This window comes from Protopterus annectens, chromosome 17.part0 (genome assembly GCF_019279795.1).
Source record: "Protopterus annectens isolate FY-2018-M chromosome 17.part0, PAN1.0, whole genome shotgun sequence".
In the NCBI taxonomy this organism is placed as follows: domain Eukaryota; kingdom Metazoa; phylum Chordata; order Ceratodontiformes; family Protopteridae; genus Protopterus; species Protopterus annectens.
Genome location: NC_056751.1, coordinates 126,800,177 through 126,824,934, shown reverse-complemented (window position 1 = coordinate 126,824,934; position 24,758 = coordinate 126,800,177). Strand labels below are relative to the sequence as shown.

General features: G+C 38.0%; 1 protein-coding gene across 1 annotated transcript in view; it reads left to right on the top strand.

Annotated features, from left to right (window-relative positions):
- TMC2 (transmembrane channel like 2) overlaps positions 1-24,758 on the top strand; it is a 499,206-nt gene that overhangs the window by 219,072 nt on the left and 255,376 nt on the right. Inside the window, exon 8 of the mRNA XM_044058938.1 lies at positions 13,295-13,483. Within this exon, the coding sequence (XP_043914873.1) occupies positions 13,295-13,483 (189 nt within the window). The remainder of the gene's footprint in view (positions 1-13,294; positions 13,484-24,758) is intronic.

Genomic DNA, 24,758 nt, shown 5'->3' with positions numbered 1-24,758 from the left:
ACATGTCTGTAGTATAGTATATCAACAAACAGGGCGGAACCAAGTCCTACCCCTTGTGTCGAGAAGCTCTCAGACTTTGGCAATGGGCGATCTCCTCTCATCAATTTCTGGTAGCAATGCATATCCCTGGGAAAACCAACATTCTAGCGGACAGATTGAGCAGAGCTATTCTCATGCCTCACGAGTGGTCTCTCAAACAATCTATAGTGGAGGAGATTTTTCTAGAATGGGGCCGCCCATGTTGCGATCTTTTTGCTACTCCCCAAAACAGCAAATGCCCAGACTTCTTTTCTCTCTTCCCACTGCCAGGCCATCCCCCCAGAGACGCTCTTACCCAGGATTGGCCCCAAGGACTTCTTTATGCCTTTCCTCCATTTCCGTTGATTCCACAAGTACTCCAGAAAGCCACCGTTTTGAGAGCCAAAATGATTCTCATTGCTCCCTATTGGCCTCAACAAATTGAGTTTCCGTTCCTCCATCGTCACCTATTGGTGCAGCCGTGGCATCTGGACCCAGTGCCAGACCTTCTGATTCACCAATCGGGTCAGCTGCATCGGTCTATTCCTTCTCTCAACCTCACAGCTTGGTTGCTCCACTTCCTTCCTTAGCCAGGCTTCCTATGATCTCTAATCCTGTTAGGGATATCATAGTGGCTTCCCTTAAATCCTCTACTAGAAGGATTTATACCAGCAAGTGGAAACGCTTCTCTTGTTGGGCAAAAGCTAAAAATATAGATCCCTTTACTGCCCCTGTTCATGCAGTTTTGGATTTCTTAGCAGAAATCTTTCACTCGGGCTCTTCATCTTCCATGGTCAAAGTTCAGTTGGCTGCTATCTCGAACTTTCATGTCGGGTTTGCAGATCACAACATTATGTCCCACAGGCTTTGTAGAGCCTTTCTAAAAGGAATCTTTCTCCTTAAACCTCCTGTCAGGAGTCCTCCTCCTCAATGGGACCTAAATCTAGTGCTGACATCCTTAAGTCTTCCTCCCTTCGAGCCAGCTGTTTCATGTTCCCTGAAGTTTCTTTCATGGAAAACACTCTTCCTTGTTGCTATTACCTCGGCCAGGAGAGTGTCAGAACTTCATGCTCTCTCTGTTCATCCCCCTTATTTGGTCTTCCACAAGGACAGGGTATCCTTGAGAACTAATCCAACCTTTTTGCCTAAGGTGGCCTCGAAAAATAATTTGAACCAATCTATTGATCTCCCTGTATTTTTCCCTAATTACTCAGACAGATCAGAACAAAAATTACATTATCTTGATGTTCACCGCCAACTCAGATATTATTTGGACAGAACAAAACAATTCAGGAAATCCGATCAGCTCTTTCTTTCTTATGCTGAAAATAAGAAAGGCCTTCCTGTCTCCAAAGTGACCTTATCTAGATGACTTTCTTTCACCATCTCCGAAATCTATCAGCTCAGGGGAAAACAGCTGTGCTCAAAACCAAAAGCGCATTCAACCAGAAGCTTAGCCACTTCCACAGCTTTTCAGGCTAGACTTCCATTAGACACTATTTGTGCAGCAGCCACTTGGGCCACTCCTCATACCTTTGTTTCTCATTACAAATTGGATTTGGCCTCCAGGGATAGAGCCAGTTTTGGCTCTACAGTTCTCAAGAGTCTGTTCCATTGAGCCACCCAGGATAGAGGTGCTAGGGACGGTCCCATCAAGCAAGAATGAAGGCGAGATTGACAACTTAACATTGAGAAGTTATGTACCTACCATAACGTTCCATGTTAGTTGTCTTCTCTCGCCTTCTTTCTTGCGACCCTCCCTCCTGCCCCCTGGCCTGGAGACCTTTTTTTCTCCCTATCTGGAAGATTGCTTCTTAAGACCAGCTAGTTCTGGCCTTTTTTATAGCCCATCATTTAGGCTTTTTGCCTTTCTTTCCTTCTAGGAAGGTTTTTGTGCTAGGTGTTTTTGCCTATAGGTACCAAACGAGATCTGGGTACTTACCGCCTTGCATCATGGGATATGGGGCTGCCTCGAGCTGGTAAAAGTGACTCTCAAGCTTAGCAAACTGCCGAGTCGGAGCCGAGGATCAGCTCTGAACCCATCAAGCAAGAAAGAAGGCGAGAGAAGACAACTAACATGGAACGTTATGGTAGGTACATAACTTCTCATTTTACTACATACGTTTGTCATTTGACTGACAACCCAGATCATGGCTGAAAATGGTCCTGTGTTGGGACCATTTTACTTATCTGGTTAACTAATGAAATAAATAATAATAATAATAATACTGATATGGATACATCATGCTGGTTTATTAGCAAAACATAATAGGTTTAAAAGCCCATATTTTATTTATACAAAGAAGGGTGCGATATAAAACACTTGAGAAAAAAATAGGGATAGTCAAATGACAGTCGCATTATTTTCTGCTTTTATTACTTAGTATCTCACATACAAACTAGCATTCTGAGAGTTATGTTAATCAAATACATTGCTTTTATATTTTGAGTTCATTATAAATAAGCAAAAATGAATCAATCAACTAATGAAATTTTGATAAAAACTACAATGTCCCAGAAATGTATAATGCAAGCATTTCATCATAAAAAACAATTAAAAAAGGTTCTCATTATACTACTACAGAAAACACTTCAAAGTAATCATATCATTCATGACACTTGTGGTGGGGACCCCATTTTCAATATGAAATAAATTTCTTTTCACTGTATTAACATTTTCATTCCATCTTCATCCAAACCTAGAGGTGGCTGGAATAATGCTATGCATTTTCAAGGGAGCATTATTGTATGTCATGTCACTTTTAACTGCACTACAGATAATCCAAGTCAGAAGTCAGGAAGTTTGTTGTTGATGTTTCAAGTATGTTGTCACCAAGTTGTTGCAGATATCTGTCTTGTTATTTTGGTTGGAGAAGATGGGAAAGATGAGTTTTTGGGGCTTTCCCCCACATCCCTGAAAAAAATCACTATATGATATAAAGCATTTTTTTACTGGTTGAGCTTGAAGTGCAAGGTAGTTGTTTGACATTTTATTAATGGTTAATTGCTTCTTGACTAAGCGAGATGCAATTACTTGAAGTTAACCCAAATTTCAATGTTTGGATATTTTGTTGGTGAAAATCCCCAAAATGTTAAGTCAGGCTCTGGTAATTCTCAACATACTTATTCATGGGATTCTGGAAGATGTTATTTCTATTACCCTTCAAATATTCCAGCAGCCTGAGATGCACTTTCTTTCTGGTCTCCCTCTGTTCCATCATGGGAGATCACATAAGCAACTTGGGGCATATATCATACTAATAGAATTGCACTGCTAATATCCTGCTGAAAGCAACTTATGTCCAATAATATAGCACCCCTCCTCTTCCAGGGTATAAGAAAAAGTGGAACATCCACTACAAAGAAATTTCCCCCTTTTAAGATCAGACTAATCCTGCTATAGTTAGGATGATACCAGATAATCTGAAAAAAATCCTACCATTTGTAAAAAAAAGTCCCTTAGTCTGGCTGGTGTAGTTCTCCTAGAGATTCATCAGCCAACAGCAGTTGTCAGTATTCATGTAATGATTCGACAACTGCATCCCTTTTCCTCATTACTCACTCACTCTTGTTGTGATAAATTTGAAGAAGTTTTTACCTGGCAGTAATCTGACCATCCTTTACCACCCTTTCATACTCAATTACCAATAGATCATGTGAGCAACCCCTTTGTCTTAATCTATTGTACATATCATCGTCAGTCTTTTGAAAAATATCCCTTGAGGAGCACGCCTCATTCTCGTTACAAACTAACCTTGTGGTAAATATCTCAATAAATGTCAGAAGTGCATATTTGCATTAAGTAATGTTTTAGATGATGTCTCTGTTCTGGTCACAGTATAACAAACCATAACTCAAGAAATCTGCAATTGTATATACACATATCTCAAAGCATGTGAACTCACTTGACATGGGTATATTAAGCCGGTGAATTTCTAGATCTTTCACAAACTTATCAAGGTCTTCCTCTTGGACATCAACAATAAATGTGAAGCTGTTAGTGTGTCACCAATAAAGCCTTATATGCTGAAATAACAATGTATGTGAAAAGAGAACATTTGAATTTAGCCTATGACAAGACTATTATAACTGAGGTGGATGCTCACTCATTGCTGTCCATTTCAGCTGGATATAATAGGACTAATTAAACTCAAAAGAAATTAGGAATGTATGAAAATTTTAATGCTGGTAAAAATTGGGAGAGGGCATCCATCCATATGTAAATTTCATTAAAGAGAAGTGCAAAGGCTTGTCATACCTCTACTTGCAAATCTGAAGGACTCTTCCCATACACTTTGACAATTAGGACATCACTGTAACATATGGCACCTATATGACTTTTCATTTTCTGCAAGAGTTTTGTATAACTAAGAGAGTTCTTTGAATGAATGAAGAAGGCAGTTGAACAGAAAGGTGCTCCACATATAACCACTTTTTTGTGTGGCATCTAGATAACTGCCAAAAAAAAGGTTAGTGAAAAAAATACATAAACTTGGCATGAGTTCTTAGGTCATAGCATGGTTATAACTCTTCATATCAACTCTTTTGAAAATATGTTTATCAGTGGATTGCCGCATTCATCAGGACTTGAACTACATCAATATCCCTCTGTCAGTGCAAGAGATCTGGAAGGAAACATGCATCTTTTTATTGATGCACAAAATGTGGCAATTAATTGATACACGAGAAGGTGTCGAGAATGGTAAAATACTGCACAGGTCTGAACTCATTCTTATAAACTTGAGAAATGAAATTCAGTTTTGAGAAAAACAAAATAATGCCACTGACAAGCAAAACCCTAGGCATGATGTGCACAGTTGAAAGGAAGTAGTAATAAAAGGATAAAAGGAGCTCGGGTTCCTCATAACAGATGACCTATAGGTGCTGTGGCCTCATGGATGATAGAAAGCTGTTAAAATATTATAAAAGCACTGTTTTATAATGAAAACACATTTTTTGTTGTAAAACTGCTATTTTGCTGTGAAAATGCTGATTTTCTATGAAAATACTTGCAAATGTTGAGCAGGTCAACATACCTTAAACAATATTGTAAAATATGCAAGAGTGGAGAGCATGCACCAGTAAAGGCTGATCTAGGACACCTGCACAAAGGCAGTTAAAAGGCATAGCTTAGAACAACATGGCATAGAGTTTTCCACTTAGTAAAAATTGAGTTATATGATCAAGAGTAGGGGATTCTTGGTGTTTGCCAGCCTGAAAGTCAAATAAAAGAGGAATTTGAAAATCTTTGAAAGGGTGTACTATGCACAAGAGTAGTGATTCTTGGAAGGTGCCAGCTTTAGAGCTCACTGGAAGAGAATGAGGGATAACAGGAAGACAGTCTTGGAACAATCTGGAGGATTACATTTAAGTTTACTTGAGTTTACTTGGAACCTCTGGTGGATGTGAAACCAGAATCATATTTTCCAGTGTCTCCAGAAATGCGGAATGGGGGTCCTGGGTCATGGTGCATGATCTGTAGCAAGCTACAATTTGAATTGCAGTTTTGCCCATTGTTAGTTGCACATGGATTATCTCTGAGACATTGTGCTTTGCCACTAACCTGGAGGTGTGGGTATCCTTGATGAATATGGATACACCCCCACATTTTGCATTTCAGTCCGTGTTCTGTGGCCGAAAAGTATGGTATGAGCTATAGCCTGGTAGTACTGGGATGCTCTCTGGAGTCTTAAACCAGGTTTCTGTTACTGCACAGATATCGATGTTCTCCATACTGAGGAGTGCCTCGAGTGCATGCAATTTGAGGTTTAGACTTCTGGCGTTGAGTAGCATTACCCTCAGTTTTTGGTTACTTGTGCTATTTATGGTGGTGGGTTTGTCTTTTGAGCCTTGCTTAAAAAGGCACTATGGGGATGGCAAAAGCCTTGGCCAGTATTCAAAGGCCTAAGGGTGACAGGTGCAAGCCATCTCTTGCAAAGCAACATGGCTTATTGAGCATGTCATCCCAGGTGGACAGATACTGGATCCCCTTTGAATGACACAAGAAACTTAGCCAGTTGTTGAAGTTGATCATTTTTTTCTTTATACTGTGGCATCATTCTTGGTGAGGGCAGGATGCTACTCAGGGTCAGGGTCATACCGGCCTGGGCTACATGATCAGAGAGCTCTTCCATGTCTCTTTTCATGTAGTCCAGGGAGGTAAGTCTCAGGTCATTCACACCAACATGGACAATGACAGAGTCATATTTGTACTTGTTCTGGAGTGACCTGAGTGCTTGTGTTATGTGGCGGATCCTGGCACCCCAACAGGCAGCTAACTCTAACCTTCTCCTTGCCCAGCCTAGTTAGTGGGACATCAGTGTGCCTGACTATAGAGTTGCCTATTACTAGTGTGTTGGGTATGTTATTTTGCCTTAAGGGCTCTGATTGTGTGGCACACTGATTATGTGAAGTGCGTGTTTCATGGTTTGTGATAGGATGTGGAGGTTGCTTTGCTTGGAGGTCTCTGTTGCTTTTGCAGATTTTTATTTAGAGCCTCAGAGTATGTTTTCGTGTATTTATGTGTATTTTCCGGTGTTGGTTTAGTAGGTCTATGTGAGACTAGTGACGTGTTGCAAGTATTTTCCTTCTCCTCTTGACTGTCAGTTCCAGTCTTGGGTTGAGAGAGCTTTGCCTCCAGTTTGGCTGTATAATTGCATCTCTCGCATATATTAGTGTTTGGTGGTAGGAGAAGAGGGTTGTCTGTGTACATGAGGCAACATTGCCTCAAAATGCTCAGATTCACCAGTTGGACTGGAGAGTACACCTAAAACTGCCCTTTGACATGCCTGAATAGGCAAAGTGAGCTGTTTTACTGATTAGCTGGTAGGGACTGATAGAGAGCCTTGTCCTTCTGGACAGTATAGTGGGTCTAGTGCTAGGGTTAATTAATGCTTGCTATGGGTTTTGAGCAAGTGGTGGGCAGTGAAATGAATGGTTTGAGTGCTTAAGTTGAAAGTTTGCCTAGTTCCAGGGGAAAAATGGAAGAGCAGACTTCATGGAGCCAGGAATAGTTTAACCCTAGCTAACCGGCACTGCCCGGTGTGCAAACCGCGTAAATGCGTTTTTTATAGCAGGGAAAGGAAAGAGATAGAAATTAGCCCAAAATGGCCAATAAACTACTAACTTCTGGGCTACAGCAAACAAGGCACACAAATTTCAGAAAGAAACAGATCAAATAAGCAGGCACAGTAAGCCTTTAACCAGAAATTCCCAGCTTGGAAGGGCAGAATCTAGGCCTCTCCTCCCACAAGAGTGCAGACTACAAACCTTCTTAATGTAAAATAACTGACCTGAAGCTCAAGTGCTTAAACCAGAACTAATGCGCTTTTAGAATAACAGACACTGAGCCTTCAATCAGCAATTCCCAACTTAGAAGGATGTAAGTTGCCTGTCCTGCCACAACAATGCAGTCCCCAAACCTTCTTAATATAAAACAACTGGTTTGAAGCCCAAGTGCTTAAACCAAAAGACTTAGAATAACAGTTACAATTTAATCAGGTTACTACCAAGCAGTAATAACTGCAGCAGAATAATACAATTGAGTACTTTTAAGAAGAAGCACAAGCAAAATAAGGTAATAAAGTGGGAAGAAACACAATTACAGTAAAAGCAGATGAATAAAGCAATTATATATATATATATATATATATATATATATATATATATATATATATATATAGCAATAGAAAATGAGCAAACTGATTTATACAAATTACCCAATTAATTAGTCAAAAAACTCAAAACTGAGCCCTGTTCCAGCAGTCTTCCATCTGACAAGTTCTAACCACACACTCCTGCCGCTAGGGTGCAGGGGAACCTTCTCCATAAATGATGGCCTGGATTAGTGCTCAAGTTATGCAAACAAAGCTAGATTCAGCATGCTACAGCGGACAAGGTGCACCAATATCAGAAAAAACAGTTCAAATGAGCAGGCACAGTAAGCCTTTAACCAGAAATTCCCAGCTCAGAAGGATAGAATCTAGCCTCTCCTCTCACAAGAGTGCAGACCACAAACCTTCTTAATGTAAAATAACTGGCCTGGAGCCCAAGTGCTTAAAGCAGAACTAATACACTTTTAGAATAACAGACACTGAGCCTTCAATCAGCAATTCCCAACTTAGAAGGATGTAAGCTACCCGTCCTGCCACAACAGTGCAGACCACAAACCTTCTTAATGTAAAACAACTGGTCTTAGGTCCAAGTGCAATAACCAAAAGACTTAGAATAACAGTTACAATTTAATCAGGCCACTACCAAGCAGTAATAAATGCAGCAGAATAAACACAATCGAGTACTTTTATGAAGAGGCAAAAGCAAAATAAGGTAATAAAGTAAAAAGACACACAAATACAGTAAAAGCAGATAAAGTGCAAATTGTTTTTTTTTTAATATATAACAATAGAAAACAAGCAAACTGATTTGAACAAATTACCGAATTAACCAGTACAAAAACCTCAGAACTGAGCCCTGTTCCAGCAGTCTTCAATCAGACAAGTTCAGGGCCTAAGTGGGTATGCCTACTCAAATGTTCTCTTTGTATTAGGCAGGATGAGCTAATGAGACTAGACTAGGATAGAGCTGGGATAGGGCTGAACAGATGGGAATGATAGAAGTGTCTGAAATCAGAATATGATCTCACTGTACTCGGCTGAGTGAGCAAATGAGATGGGCCCAGGAGGAGTGTTCAAACGCAAATTTACAGGAGGGGCAGTCTATTCCAAAGCCACCAAGATTAATACCACAACAAGAACAGGAAGGGTGGGTGGGGAAAACTAACTGCTGACAGGGAGAGAACAGAACTAACTGCAGACAGGGAGAGAACAGAGACAGAGCTCACAATTTTCATAAATAACAGATAAATGCAGTACTATTTTTAACACAATATTCAATGAAACAATAAAAAGAAAAAAGAAAATTCAGTACTATCTTATAACACTGAAAGTTTGTACTTATCTCAGCTTGTAATAAAGTTGATGTAGGGTATGCAAAAGCTAACCAAACAGCTCAAGTATGCAACTATTCAGTAGAAAAAAAATGAATTTATTGTTATTCAAAGTGAATGTTACAGTCTAAGTGTGTTGGTCCTTGAGCAGAATGTCTCAATGAAATTTTATAACCAGGACTAAACGACCATGTCAGTATTGCTCCCATCTTGAAACTAAAGGCATGGGAGAGATAAATTGTTATAAAAATAACATTTTGCTGCTACTGTTATTTTCATTTTTATTTTTATTATTATTAATGGTTTATTTATAAAGATTGCTGTGCATGACAACCACAGCGGTGGTGCAGCGGTAGCATTGTTGCCTCACAGCAAGAGGTTCTCCCGTTTGATTCTCGTCTGGAGCGCCTTCTGTGTGGAGTCTGCATATCCTCCCTGCGGTCAAGTGGCATTCGAAAGACATGCGTAGAATGGGCATGCCTTCGTTGAAGGTTGGGCGTTGAGCTGACACCTCGGCACCCGTAAAAAAATCTACTGCCAATCATTAGCGGATCGGAGTTCCGCTGTGTGGCGACTCCTAACCAGGAAAAGCTGAAAGAAGAACTGTGCATGACAACCACATGAGCTAATTTTAATAGCATAACAATTAAAATAGCATGTATACTAGGGCATGAATTTAATGCCAACATATACTTTTTTGAGGGATGTGTATAATAGGGGAATATTGCTTTAACATTTCAAAAGGATCACATGACCAGTGAAGTTTATTTAAATGGCTTCAGAACTGTTACAATTTGTATCTGATGAAGTTTTAAAGGGTTTAAAATGAAAGCGCTTATACGCTTACTGGATTGTACTGTATTTCTTGAATTAAACCTGTGTTTTACACTTTTACTGGATTGTACTGCATTTCTTGAGCAACACTTGAAGTTTTTATGGTTTGGTTTTGGACTGCTTGACTTCCAGCAGCAAGTATTTCTTAGTTTGTGATTTTGGGACATCTTTTGTGCTTCAAATTTTATAATGACTTTCAAAAACTGACTCAGATATCCAAGTTTGATACTTATCCAATGCCTGGAGTGGACAAGCTGAAAGAGAAGCTAAACAAAGCAAGGTTATTGAGCAATCAGGATTTTCAAAGGGGTACTGGCAGATTTCCCTTTCCTTCTGAAGCCAATGAAATGACAGCGGATCTTTTTCATTATACTGTCTTACATTTTAGAGCTCCTGCTACTTTCAAAGGCTCATGGATAAAGTTCTGAAACTTCAGACCAGGTACTCAGCTGCGTACCTTGATGATATACTAATATAATCAAAAGACTGAGAGTGTTTGTCATACAATCAATATATCATACGTTAGGAAGGTTGTTTTGTTGAACTGATGGTTTACCACAAGATGACAGAGTTTCTTTTGTGGGATCTATAAACAATGGGAATGGGATTTTGTTCTTTTGCCACGATTTTGTGATCTTGAAGTTCTTATACATAATTTGGGGGTATAGGAGTGCTTCCCTCTTGCAAAAATGATGTTTTTTTTTTCTCATTTTCTTTTTCCTTTATTTTAGTTTAGTTTTGCATGTACAGAGGTTAGTGCTTGGTGCATACATACCAGTGTGTTGATACACTGAGTTTTGACCATTTGTGCTCAGTGTAGTGTATACTGATGTCGTAAGCCATCACTTTAGTGAAATATAGCCATATGGCTGTCCGACAATTGCTTGAAGTATTAATTCGAACAGCAACTGATTGAAAATGATTCTTTGATTAGCAACTGATCGAAAACCAATATAAAAACAAAAATCTTCTTTTTTTTTTTTGCAGTGGAAAACCCCCTGCATCCCATAACCCCTGATAATTATCAATTCTAACTCCAAGATAGCACTACAGTGGGACGGGGAAATGCCATAATCCCCACTGTACTGTGATATCACTCAAAACAACTGCTGGCATGTCTGATCAGTTGATTTTCAATTGGTCATGCCAGCACTTTTTGGGGTTTAACAAGTTGTCATTTGAGAAGTTTTGGCTAACCCATATATTTATGTGTGTGTATGTATATATATATATATATATATATATATATATATATATATATGTATATCTATCTATATATATGTATATATATATATATATATATATATATATATATATATATATATATCTATATATATATGTACACACATATATATATATATATATATATATATATGTGTATGTGTGTGTGTGTGTGTGTGTGTGTGTGTTTCACCCCCCCCCATGTCTGTAAGCAATTAAGATGGCAATTACTTAATGGTAGTTGTAAACTCTTTTAAGAACAGTTTACAGTTTACAAGCAGTCATTATAGGATTGCAACTGCAATCACATATAGACAGCTTGAAAACTATCTGTTCTGTGTTTTTTTTATTTTTGTAAAGATAATTTAAATGCTTTTGCAAAAAATGACAGTTTGACAGTTTTTTTATTTTTATTTTTATTTTACATTTGTTGACCGGGCTAGTCTGGCTGGATACATGTCCATTTTCAGCAGAGGCCCGAGGAGAAAAGCTCCACTATATACTAAGTACATTACATAAAAAAATTGACTACTCTAAGATATAGCTAAATCAGAAATTACAAAAATAAAAACAAAGAAAGATAATTTCAAAGAGAAAACAAGTTTACATTATGCAGTTCATTAAATATCAACAATTGTACAAAAATTTACATACTTAAATCTCAACAGTAAAGGAACAGAACTGAAATAGGGTAGAGATGAAAAGAGTGGAGGAGAAACAGAGTGAGAGAGGATGGTTAGTCAGGTGTATTGCAGGAAGAAAGCCAATGATTTTGGAAGTACAGTTTAATTTTCTGTTTGAAAAGTGGCAGGGATGTAGTCAGAGTTATGTCACTAGGTAAGAGATTCCAACTTCTACCTATTGTGTTAGTGAATAGAGAATCACCTGCTGTATTGTTTGCCTTTATAGATCTTGTCATGAGTTTACTAGAGGAGTGAGTTAAGATTGTTGTAGGGATTAGAAGTGGAGAGAGTATTGGGGTGTTGTCTGGTAGGTGTAATATGTTGTGGGCAATAGTGAGTTGAGGAATTATAAGGTAGTTTTGAAATTCAAGCCAGCCTAGTTGTTTTAGGTTTATACAATGGTGGGTCCTAAAGGGGTTACTAGTGGCGAAGCGAGCTATGTTGTTATAGCAAGTTGCAAGTTTGTTAAGATTAATTTTCTTAAGGTTTGTATAAATAGGGGAAGCATATAGGAGAGTTGACAAAAGATGAGATTTTGCAATCTTGGTTCTAGTTGCTGGGGTTAGAAAAGGTTTGATGCGATATAGGGATCCTATTTTTCTGTTAACTAACTTGATGTTGTTGTTAATGTGCTGATCGAAGGAGAGATTATTGTCAATGGTTATTCCTAAAAGTTTTGTAGTAAGATCAGGTGAGATGATAGTACCATTATTTGAGGAGATGGTAAAGTTTAAAGCGGGGGACCGAGTGGTGGGGGAGAAGAGGAGGAGTTTTGTTTTTTTGGCATTTAGTAGGAGAAACCGTCTTGAAAACCATGTTTCTACAGTATTAAAGGTATTTTGGGTCAGTGAGATCAATTCAGTAGAGGATGGAGCCGAGCAGATAAGGGTTGAATCATCTGCGTATTGTATGCAGGTTGCTTGTGGGATTGCAGTTTGAAGATCGTTAATAAAGAGGAGAGAATGGAGCCCTGGGGAACTCCGATGGAAATGGGCAAGAGTGATGAGATATGGTTTTCCCATATTACTGCTTGTTGTCTGTTGTTAAGATAAGATCTAAACCAATTAATGGCGAATTTATCACAAGAGAGAGATTCAAGAATGTTTATTAAGAGAGAGTGGTTGACCATGTCGAAAGCTTTAGAGAGATCAATGAAAAGAGCGGAAGAGAGAGTATTGTTTACAAACTGTCTGTTAAGCAATAACTTACTAGAGAGCTCATAAGCAGTTAAACATTTTAGATATGCTTGGCTGAGACTTGTTTAACATCTGCCCAAGGTCTGTCCTTTGAGGACAGTGACAAGAAAACTGTTTAGAAAAACACAATGAGAAAAGTTACTATAGTGCCTTGTTCAGCACCTGAGGACAAAGAAACTACACGTCCAAGCCTTTTGGGTGCTGTCCTTGGAACATTTTTTATGTTTTTTTGAGGTTTAGTTGAACTATATAACTTGGAGGTAGGGGTGGTTTGAGATTACCATCTTGATTAACTTTAACAGTATATTATTTTGATCAGTTTATCATGATCCACCAAACTACAAGCTAGTTTTTTATTATCTATTTATTAAGCATTCTTTCACTTTCTTTTTGTTTAGGAGTCAATTGTGGATGAACAAGAGAATCAAAAAGATGAAAACATACATTTAACAAGATTTCTTCGGGTCATAGCAAATGTTCTCATCCTGTGTTGCTTAGGTGGTAGCGGCTACCTCATTTATTTTGTTGTAAAACGTTCACAAGACTTTGCAAAGATGGACAATGCTGGATGGTATGAAAGAAATGAGGTAATGTAATCTTACAGTATATACTGTGTTAAATTTTAAACAGTCTAAAGTTATATAAACAGCACTGCATTCTCATTACTAGACTTCCAAATTACTGCCATAAGAAATCATGCAGGTGTGCCACATCATTAAATTTGTTCCCTAAACCTAGAGTACAGGATATTTATGTTATAGCATAACAGACCATCACACACACACATGCACGCACACACACACACACACACACACACACACACACACACACACACACACACACACACACACGCAGTTTTTCATTCAACTGCCACATACCAAATTACTCTCTACACTGCCCTGATACTCTACTGGACTGCTGGAAAATAAGAAAATTAAGCCAACTTTAAATCGATTTTGCAGGGCAGCCTGCATCCCCTTACAGCACTGATGTGGGGGCTCTGCTGAACACCCTCAAACTCTATGGTACCTCCAAGGTTGCAATAAACATATTTCCTTTTCCTCCGAGTTTGGGTGACCTCAGTTGTAGCATACTTTCAGACTGAGATGTGAGGACAGACACAGTAGGGAATATGAAGCAAATTTGTATTACAACAGTTAACACATGCCATGGTGGTTTTGCAGGTGGTAGTAAGGTGGTCTGTTGTATGTTAGACATGGTATGCTGGGCATTGCTAACAAGGAGCTGACCAATCTATACATGCTTATACCAATTATTTCTGCTGTTTTGTTGGTAGTGTTATCTTTTTGTAGCTGCTGACTGTACATTAATATACTTGCATCATTTTCAAGGAGTGTCCCTTCTTTCTGTGGTACTTGGTTCTCTCTGCAGCTGGTGTTTTGTATTTGTAACTGTTGCTCAGTGTACATGGCAGTTATGTGCTGAGTGGCTGGTTTGCATGTCTGATATGCCATTTTGTAGTCTCAGATGCTTTGTATGCTCTTGTGGTTGTGGTTTGCATTCTCCAACATACATTAACAGCACTTTAAGCTGCTATGGGGCTGGGTGCTGAGTCACTGCAAGGTTTTCTATCATGTGTACATGGCTATGATATTGGATACACTATCTGCACTGGGTATGTGAACATCACATGTCTGTATATCTACTATGAACATTGTCATGGCTGTGCATGGCTTTTCATACCCTGAGCATGTGTTGCTAATAACCTAGACTGTAAGCTATGCTCAGCTCACATGCTATTTTACAGGTGGGTCTTGTATGATGGTATATGCCTCTTTTACATTGCATTCATTACTTTTCTGCTGTAAGCTGCACCCTGAGTTTTTGATTCAGTAAGCAATTATGTGCCTGATGTTAAAAGGCAGTTTGTATTCCTTTTAGTGTGTTAGTGTATTTCTAAATCATTGCCGCTATGATAAAGTTTTCCGAGCAAACTGATTGGAATCAGTGATGTTATAAAACAGCATTTTTTCTGACAGATGTAGTGTTGTACTTTTCCAGTTTTCAGACCTTTCATTTCAAGATTATATTGAATATGTGACAGACAAGGCCTGCACACTATTGAAGGCTAGCCACTGTAGCTCTAACATCCTAGCTACTAAGTCTAGAAAAGCCATGGCTACAAATGCACAACCCCAGTGGCCTAAATTTGGTTCACCAGTTATTGATCTAAATTCCAGTCAGAATATCCAGTTTATATAAACTGTCAATAAGAAAATCTATCCACAAGAATTCTACCATATTACCCTTCTGGCAAATCAACTGGCTACCCATCCCATGCATTGCCACAGTCCTGTTATTGAGACTTTAGCAATAACCAATGGCTGGGTGTGGGTACTGTTAGGTTGATCTATGCTTAGTGTGGTTTGACCACTAGGTCAAAGCTCGAGTTAGCAAACAAACCCAACCATGGGTTATTGTGCTTATATAGGTCTATTAGCTTTGTATAATATTTTGCATTTGTTATTCTTTTGTGAGCTTACTTGTCTGCTTTTTTTCCACTTTACTCTCCAAAAATAAATTTTCAAAGTTATTCAACTTACGTTTTGATTTTAAATTATGTTAACATTTCTTATTTGTTTTTTTTAATTTTTGAAATGTGCAGTTGTTTGTATTTACTGATGGCATAGAAGGCAGCTTATATATTGGGGTTGGCTGCATCATCTCCATTTAAGTTATTCTTTTTTGCTACTATTGTATTCTGTGAAATGTTCATGTGGCAGACTAAGTTTCTCCTATTCTGAAATTGACATTAGTTTATATTTTACTCAGTTTAGGCCTGCCAAAATGTGTGATAATGTTGTTGCCACTTTTTTAATGGAGTGAGGGAGTATGCATTTGCCCATTTGTTTGCCTTTGAACATATGCTCACATATGACCTGCTCTGAGTGGTTTTTAAGACATTTTGAATATTATAGGATTTTTTTTCTTAAATGTTAGGTACATGCCAACAAGAAAACCATTTAGGAACATAGATAATATTGAATGGTGCCAGCACTTATACCCTCCTCACCACCCCATAATCTTCTCTGCTGTTGTGAAAAAAAATGCATTTATAATACATCACAAATTGACCACAATATTTTCATAGGTTCATAGGTAAGTACGAGGCTAGCTGCCCTTGCGCACCATTTTCAGCCTAGCCACTTTCCCTTTTTGTGCTGAAATTAACCCATCCCATTTGATTAGAGATTTGGCTTACCCATCCCATGGCCAATAATTATATATTACCCCTAATGAAAATAACTGGGATCATACCATAGAATACTTGAGTGGATCCGTGCATGGGATAAAACATTTAGGAGCTGCCTGTGTCCATTAGTAGGAAGCAGTCCTGGGGTGATTTTTCTGTTTTCCATCCATAGATCCAAGTTGCTTTTGAATATGGACAGAAATGAACTTTGCTTTATCTAGACAGAGAATCTGTTCCAGAGCAGCAGTATCCTCTGAGAGATATACCTGTCCCGCCAAACCATTCTGTTAACTTTACAGAAAAGGTTTAGATCTTTCGACTGAGTATTTTTGATGTCATTTGACTTGCTGATGTGCAATAAATCCTTCAGTATTAGGTCACCATTTTCCAAATACTGATCAAATATATATATATATATATATATATATATATATATATATATATATATATATATATATATATATATATATATATATATATATATATATATATATATATATATATATATATATATTGCCACTGATTGATTGGCAGAGCTGTACCAGTCATCATTTCCTAAATGGAATTTGCTAATATAATAATAATAATATAATAATAATAATATAGGTCTTTCTGTTGTAGGGACATTGCTGAGTGTAATGCTTTTAGGATTACAAGCTGGTTGGTTTTCTCTGCTAAGCAGTGGAGGCACATTTTTGGTCCATAGCGGTAGTGACTTCTGTTAATCACAGCTGCTACCAATCTACTTTGTGTAAGTAATGATTGATTAAAAATAGGTTTACTGATTGCGTGGTCCAGTTAGATGTATGTTTTTGTATGTTACCATTTTATGATACTGCCCTATAGATATTGTCTTTATTTTAGACACAGACTAAATGTGTGTCTGAAGATATGCAATCTTTGAAGGAATATGTAAGATTCTTTGACTTAGTAATAATGTTATTACTGTACATGTCTACACTGTAAGCACAGTTTACTATATTTTGCTGAAAACAAGATCTTTTAGAGCATTTAATCCAACAAAGACATTGTCTTATAGGTTCAGAGGTTTGCTAAGGCAACACACAATGAGAACACATCACAAGAATGAACAATGAAATTTACTAAAAGCAAAGCAAAAGGGCCGTGTACACAGACACATAAGTTAGGCAATATACAAGGAGTGAGCAGTAAAAACAGGCATTAACATTTAAGCAGCAAAACAAATGCAGTTTACAATTTAAGATGTATATGTATAATCATGACTTTAGAGGTAGATATAGTAAGTGTAAGCAGGTAAAAGCATGATTATTTACAGAGGTATAAAACACAGTGAAGCAGAGGAGGTTTTTGAGCTTGAATGATTATTTGAACAATATTATGTTTGAAGGGCTGGTATGTATTAGAATGAAAGAGGTAAAGGTAATATGAAAAACATTAAATCAAAATTTAACATGGATAGATTAATAAGGTTAAGGGAGCACAGAAAGTAATGCATTTATGGATAAAGCAGAGTATAGTACAACAGAAATCTAACAGAAGTTTAATTTGCAAGCTATAATTTGCTCAGAGTATACTTGGGAAGGAGGCATAGTTTTTCTTTTATCTATTATATCTATAACAGTTACTGGTATTAGTAGTAACGAGTACTTTTTTTAAGTTTTGTTCTGAATGCTTGAAAGTCTGTTTTCCATCTTAAATTATTGGAGAGATGGTTCCAGTCTTCAGGAATGCTTTTGTAGAAGGACTTTTCCCAGAAGGACATTTTGAATGGTGTTCTTATAAGAGTTAGTGTGTTAACTGATTTTTCTCTGAGTCCAAACTTAACTGATTTTAAGTGCAGCTTGTTTGATAGCAGTAGGCCGTAAATGCACTTAAACAGTTTAAAAGTGAGATGTGACAAAAGAATGTAACCCAAGCAGTAACAAGAAGCCATATGATCTTCTGTAAGGAATCATAGAGTTGTTTGTTCAAAATGGTCTGAAATAATTGAATATTATCTGTTGAGTTTAAGGCAGTTAGTGGGAGCTTATATTCAAGCCTTAGTATAAGGACTTATTTGGCTAATGCTGTCTTGGATTCAGGGATGAGGTGATCAGAGACCAAGCAGCAGACCCTAAGCTGAATAAGAACTTGGTTCAGTTTTGTATTCTATGAGATGTGAGAAGTTTAATGAAGAAGTGAGATGCAGTCCTAGATAATGGAAGATGTGGTGCTGTGGGGTCAGGTTCAAATATATTGATATCAGAGTGGCACATAATTTAGGTGATGTGCCAAATAGTATGACTGCTTATTTGGTGGGAACTAGCAGAAGCGTACTATAGGTGAAGTAAGTACAGAGCTAATGAAAGTCATTTTGTAAATTTGATTGAAGGGCTTTAATGGATTTTGAAGAGTGACAGAGGAGGATGTTATCTGCATAAAGTATGGTGTAATTGGAGATAAAGTGTCAGTGATGATATAGTTAATAAGGAGAGAAAATAGTATGGGTTCAAGTACGGATTCTTGAGGTATATCTGAAGAGGAAGTGTCTGTTGATGAGATATGATTGTTATTAAGAATAGAGAAGGTCCTGTTTGATAGGTAGTTAGTTAATTAGTTATGTGATTACATTGGAGCTGAAGAGTAAGTTATGAAGCTTGTGTGTCAGTAGATTGTGTTTGATGCCTGAATCAATCAGAGGAAGTTAGAAAAGACTGGGAAGAAAGACTGTAAAAGGAATTTACGAGACAACAATGAGAGGACATATGTATGGCTCCCAAGTATGCAATAAAATATATAAGGCTTAAGATTTTTGTTTAGGAGTGTTTGCATAAGTATTTCTTTAAAAAAAAATTTCCTCAGATAGATAGCAAATGTTCAAGGTATGATGGGGATAATGTTGCCATCTTCTGTTGTGGCTGAGACCAGACAGAGGCCAAACTCCCAGCACCACCCCTAACTCTGCCTATCCCCTCCCCTTTCCCCACTCTCTCAGCCCCCCCCCCCATTTCTGATGCACTTTGTCACATCAGGGGTGGCAGGATGGCTTATTTTTCCTAGATCGCATTGCATAAGTGATATTTTCTTTTAAAAAAGCAGTTCAGAATCTTAATTTTAACCAACACTGGTATTCTTTTTGTTTTGTTAAACAGAATGCTAGGGTTTGTACACTGTTTCTGGACTACTAGACATCCATTCTGATTTCCGAATAGTCTAGAAAAAAATAAGGTAGGTGGGAAGACTAGATGGGCAGAAATAAGTAACTGTGAAAAATAGTTTTCGGGAGTGTAATGATTTAGCAGATTTCAAAAATTCCTTAAGGAGTACTTTGTAAGAAATATTGGGGGAGCAAATGGCTGTAACTAAAGAAATGATTCTTTGAGCTGGAGCATAGGATTTAAATTGCCTAGCCATAGTAAGGCCTTATTAGGTTTAATTCTATTGGCTACCAAAAATGCAATTACTACAAAATGGAAAACAAAATCTAAACCAACTGTATTTGAAGTATTGAATATTGTAAATGAAATAAAATAACCTGAAGTAGGATCTTTAGAAAAGAGAAGGAGCAAATAGCAAAGAAATAAATGGAATTTATGGAAACACTTGCAGAATAATGTTCAGAAGAAGGAATGATATTTAAAGAATGGAAGGAATAGAGCAATGTATGTAATGGACTGAATGACAGCTCCTATAAAGTAATAAAAAAAATATATGCAATGTATAATATATGTAAATGAAAAAATACACTCAAAACAAAAAAAATACCAGAACCAAAGTGAATGGAAGTGGCCTCAAATGTTAAAAAATGTATTTTAATGAACAAAAAAAGAAAATACAAAAGGATTAAGCATTCATCTGCAAACATAACCAGACTTCTTCAGAATTGATTATATACGTTCATAGCAACCTTTTAAATACCCCCATCATAATCACATGTTCATTGCCCTCCAATAAAAAGTAAAATACAATTAAAATGTAAGTGGAATGCAATTAAAACCTAAAAGGTGTGAAAATCGGGAACCAAACAATACCAAATGCAGTCTAAACATAATACTTAAGCCTAGGAATACTGGCAATAGATACATGTTCATTCAGGCCAGGTGAAGTGATGGCATTCAGTTTTAGTTGCCAGTGTAATTTCCTTTTTTCAATATAATCTTCACAAGGCTCACCCCTTGGATTCCTAAGGATTTGTTCCACACCAAAAAACAAAAAGTGATGACCAGGGTATTTGAAATATGCTTATACAAAGTATTCTTACCATTTTGTTTTCTAATGTCTAAAAGGTGTTCATAAATACACTCTTTCAGCTTTCTTTGTGTTTTCCCCACAAAAAACCCGTCAGAGATTTGACATACAGCAAGATAAACAATTCCTATAGAGTTGCAATTACAGTGAAAACATGTTTAATAATGTTCTGATTAACCTTGACAGGATCACCCACCAAAATATATCTGCAATGGGGGCAAAAACTGCATTTAGCTGCACCATTTTTTTATTACTAGAGAGCCCAGCAACCTAGCTGTCTACTTCCAACATATTCCTAAGGGATATCCCCTTACGATATACCACCAAAGGTTTTACCCTATATTTTCAGCTACACCATTAAAGAATGAAAAACCACACCCGTTTTTCCCCAGGACATCTCTAATATGCCTGGACTCAAAGGTGTATTCAGTAATGAAAGAGGAGGTGTTGTCCTTCATCCCCTTGTGGGAATCATTAAACAACTCTTGAACTATTATTAAGGGAGGACCTTAATAAAGGTAAAATCTTCCCTTCTTTTCTTTTAAGTGCAACACTGGAACTGAAGTCCTTAATCAAGTTGGAAGGATACCCCCGTGCCACAAACATGTTTGCTACTTTCAGGCATTCGTCTTCATATAGTGTATCTTCCGATACCATCCTGGCCAATCTAATGTATTGCCTTTAATAACCCCTCTGCTTGGATGTTCTGGGTGATTACTAGTATAATGTAATAAACTGTTATAGTAAGTGGGTTTTCTATATATTGTACTTACAATACATCTGTTACTGATATCTTTGATAATGCTGACATCCAAGAAATTGATGGCCAAGTTGTTGTAGATAAAAGTAAATTTCAAAAAAGAGGTATTAGAATTTAAATAATCAATAAAGGGCTCAATACCATTGCTGAGACCCCCTCCTCAAACAATAAAAATGTCATCCAAATAACGTGTATACAACTTAAAGGGAAAAGACATACAGTTGTTAAACACATTGGTTCATATGTTGTTACTAGGCTATCGGCCCTAAGGCCTATACAAGCCTAGCCATAACAATTCCCTGGCTATTTCTTCCCACACTATTTACTTCCCTGGATCCCTGTCTAGCAGGGTGACTGACGTGATCCCTGGGGTGAATTTCCTTTCTTCCATCCAATCATCAAGGTTTATTTTGAAGAGGGCCAAAGAGGTGCTCTGCTTGACATGTATGGGTAGTCTATTCCAGAGTCTGGGGAGTCTCCGGGTCAGGAACCTATCTCTCCAGCATGTTTTGTTTATTGTGATAACAAGGTTTAAATCCCTGGAGCGTGTGGCTCTGAGGGATTGGGATTTCTTTAAGTGTAGCATGTCCAACAGCTCTGGGTTTGACATGGCCTTGTATGTTAAGCAGAGATCGCCCTGGAGTAGACGATATGTGACAGAGTATAGCTGGAGGTTTTTAAGGCGGTCAGCATAGGGCATCTGCTTTAGGCCTGTGATTCTTTTAGTGAGGTATTTCTGCAGCCTTTCCAGTTGTTGCAGATGTCTTGAGAGGTACATACCAAATGGGGCGTTGTATTCTATAATGGGTCTAATGAGGGATGAGTACAGTGGGACAATGACCTCCTTTTTTCTGGATGAAAAGCCCTTAGTGATGAGGTGTGCCACATAGAAGGATTTCCTGACTGTTTTGTCAATGTGGTTATTGAAGTTGAGACCACTGTCCACCTGTGTCCCCAAGTCTCTTATCACACTTTCAGTGTTTAATGTACTGCCACCTATGTGGTAATTCATGGGTACATGTTTTTTCCCAAAGGGGATAACAATACATTTCTTGGCATTGAGCTTGAGCCCATGGCTCTGGCACCCAGCATCTGTTTCTGTAAGGCCCTTTTGTAGAGTATCAACATCATTTGGGGATTCAATAATGGTTCCCTGTTTGCAGTCATCTGCGAACTTTGTTAGCCAGAGTCCCCTAGTGTTGGCTTGTACTTCAGAGAAGTAGATGCCAAACAAGAAAAGTCTCAGGACTGAACCCTGAGGTACTCCACTTGTCACTGTGTGGACTGCCTTACCCTCATCCACGGCCCTGGAGACTGATTCAAAGAAGTTAATCAGGTTCAGGAGACAAGACCGGCCCTTCATGAACCCAAACTGGGTGGGGTCCAGTGTTTTAAGGTTGCCAATGTCTTTGTTTATAAGTTCCTTGGTAATACATTCCATGGCCTTGCAGATCAGGCTCGTCAGACTGATGGTGCGGTAGTTCACAGGATCCAAGGTGGATCCCCCCTTGTGGAGTGGGATAACTGTAGCTGTGCGCCACTCAGTGGGCATGAAGCCTGAGGTGAAGGTATCATTAAACATAACACTTAGGTGAGGTGCCAGTTCATTTTGTAGTTCATGTAGTACACAGCCTGGGATGTTATCTGGCCCCATGGATGCTGTATTCTTAGCTTTGGAGAGTGCATTTTTTACCTGTGTGGCCGTTATTACCGGAATATGGCAATCTTCCAGTATTGAGATGGGCCATTTAGGGGGTGAGAGGGGGGGTGAAGTTGGCACTGAATCGATCTACCAGGATATTGGCAATATCCTTGGGATCAGTATATTTAATGCCATTCTGTTATAGCTCAGAGCAGATCTGAGCATTGCCATTTAGATTCTTGACATAGTTAAAGAATGCCTTGTGGTTGTCTTTGGAATCTTTAGCAATTTTATTTTCATAACTAGCTTTGGAGGATTTTATGAGGGATCTCAGCTTCTTACTGAGGCTGGTAAGGGAGTTTTTTGCATCCTGGGATTTTCCTCTTTTCTGCAGCAGCTTCTTCCTTTTGTTGTAAAGTTTGTTTATGGCAGGGGACTACCAGATTGGCTTCCTTTTTTTGGAGGAGAGCATCTTGTTTCTATTTGGGATAGCATGATTCATGCATGAGTGGATGTGCTTGTACAGTGCCTTAGTGTAGGACTTAGCAGTCGAACTTTCAATTCCTGTCTGCATGGGTGTCATGAAGTTTGTAACTTCTGACTTGAGTAACATGAAGTTGGCTTTGGAGAAGTTTTTTATGGAGGTTTCCTTACTGGGGGGTGGGGGTGGGATGTGGATGTTAAGGGTGATTAGCTTATGGTCTGATCTGACCAAAGAGGGGGTGACTATAGGTGTGGAGCATTGATTTCCCATGTTGGTAATGACCAGGATTAGTTGATCCAGGGCATTGGAATTTATGAATTCCAAGAACCGTTGGGTAAAGGTGTTGGTACACGAGTAGTTTTCCCAGTTAATGGCAGGGTACTTGAAATCACCCAGTATTAGGGTGTTTGGTTGTATATTAATATTTTCCAGTATGTTTAGAAAGGTGTAGTGAGAATCTTGGGGCATGGTGGGGGATCTGTAGCAAGCTACAATTTGGATAGCAGTCTTATCTAGTGTTAGTTGCACCTGGAGAATTTCAGACGCATTGTGTTGGGCAACTAACCTGGTGGTGTGAATATCCTTGGTGAATATGGACAATCTTCCACCTTTAGTGTTTCGATCCTGGTTAGGTGACCTAAATCCCAGGGGCGACAGGTGCAGACCATCTCTTGCAAAGCATCGTGGTCTGTCAATCATGTCGTCCCAGGCAGACAGATACTTTATCCCCTTTGAATGACACCAGAAGCTTAGCCAATTGTTGTAGTCAATCATTTTGTCCTTATATTGTGGTATCATTCTGGGCGAAGGCAGAATGCTACTCATTGACTGAGAACTATATTTTCAAAAATGGGGACACAAGATGCCCCACATAACGACTCCTTTGGTCTGTTGAAAATATTGCCCATCTAGATACAAAAAATTATTCTTATTAACTAATTCCATGAATAAAGTAAGAATGTTGATTTAGTTATTATCCAAGCCCATGCATTCCATTAGAAAATCCTGAAACTAATCCAGCCCTATAGAATTTGGTATAACATTAAATAATTCAACCACATCGATTGTATGGAAAATAAAATCTTTTGAGTATCCTAAAAGCTTCAGTTTGAGCAAAAAGTCCCAGGAGTCTCAGCACAAGTGGGGAAAAAGTTAGTCTTAAATTGTACTATGTTTAGACTGCATTTGGTATTGTTTGGTTCCTAATTTTCACATCTTTTAGGTTTTAATTGCATTCCAATTACATTTTAATTGTATTTCAGTTTTTAGTGGAGGGGAATGAATATGTGATTTATGATGAGGTTATATAAAAGGTTGCTGTGAATGTATATAATTGATTCTGCAGAAGTCTGGTTATGTTTGCAGATGAAAGCGCTTAATCCTTTTGTATTTTTTTGATCATTAAAATACATTTTTTAAAATTTGAGGTCACTTCCTTTCACTTTGGTTCTGGTAATTTTTTGTTTTGACTCTGTTTTGTTTTTATTTGGTTCCTAGTTCATCTGTGTAAATGAAAACAATGTTAATATAGTTTATTTTCTTTTCTGTTATTG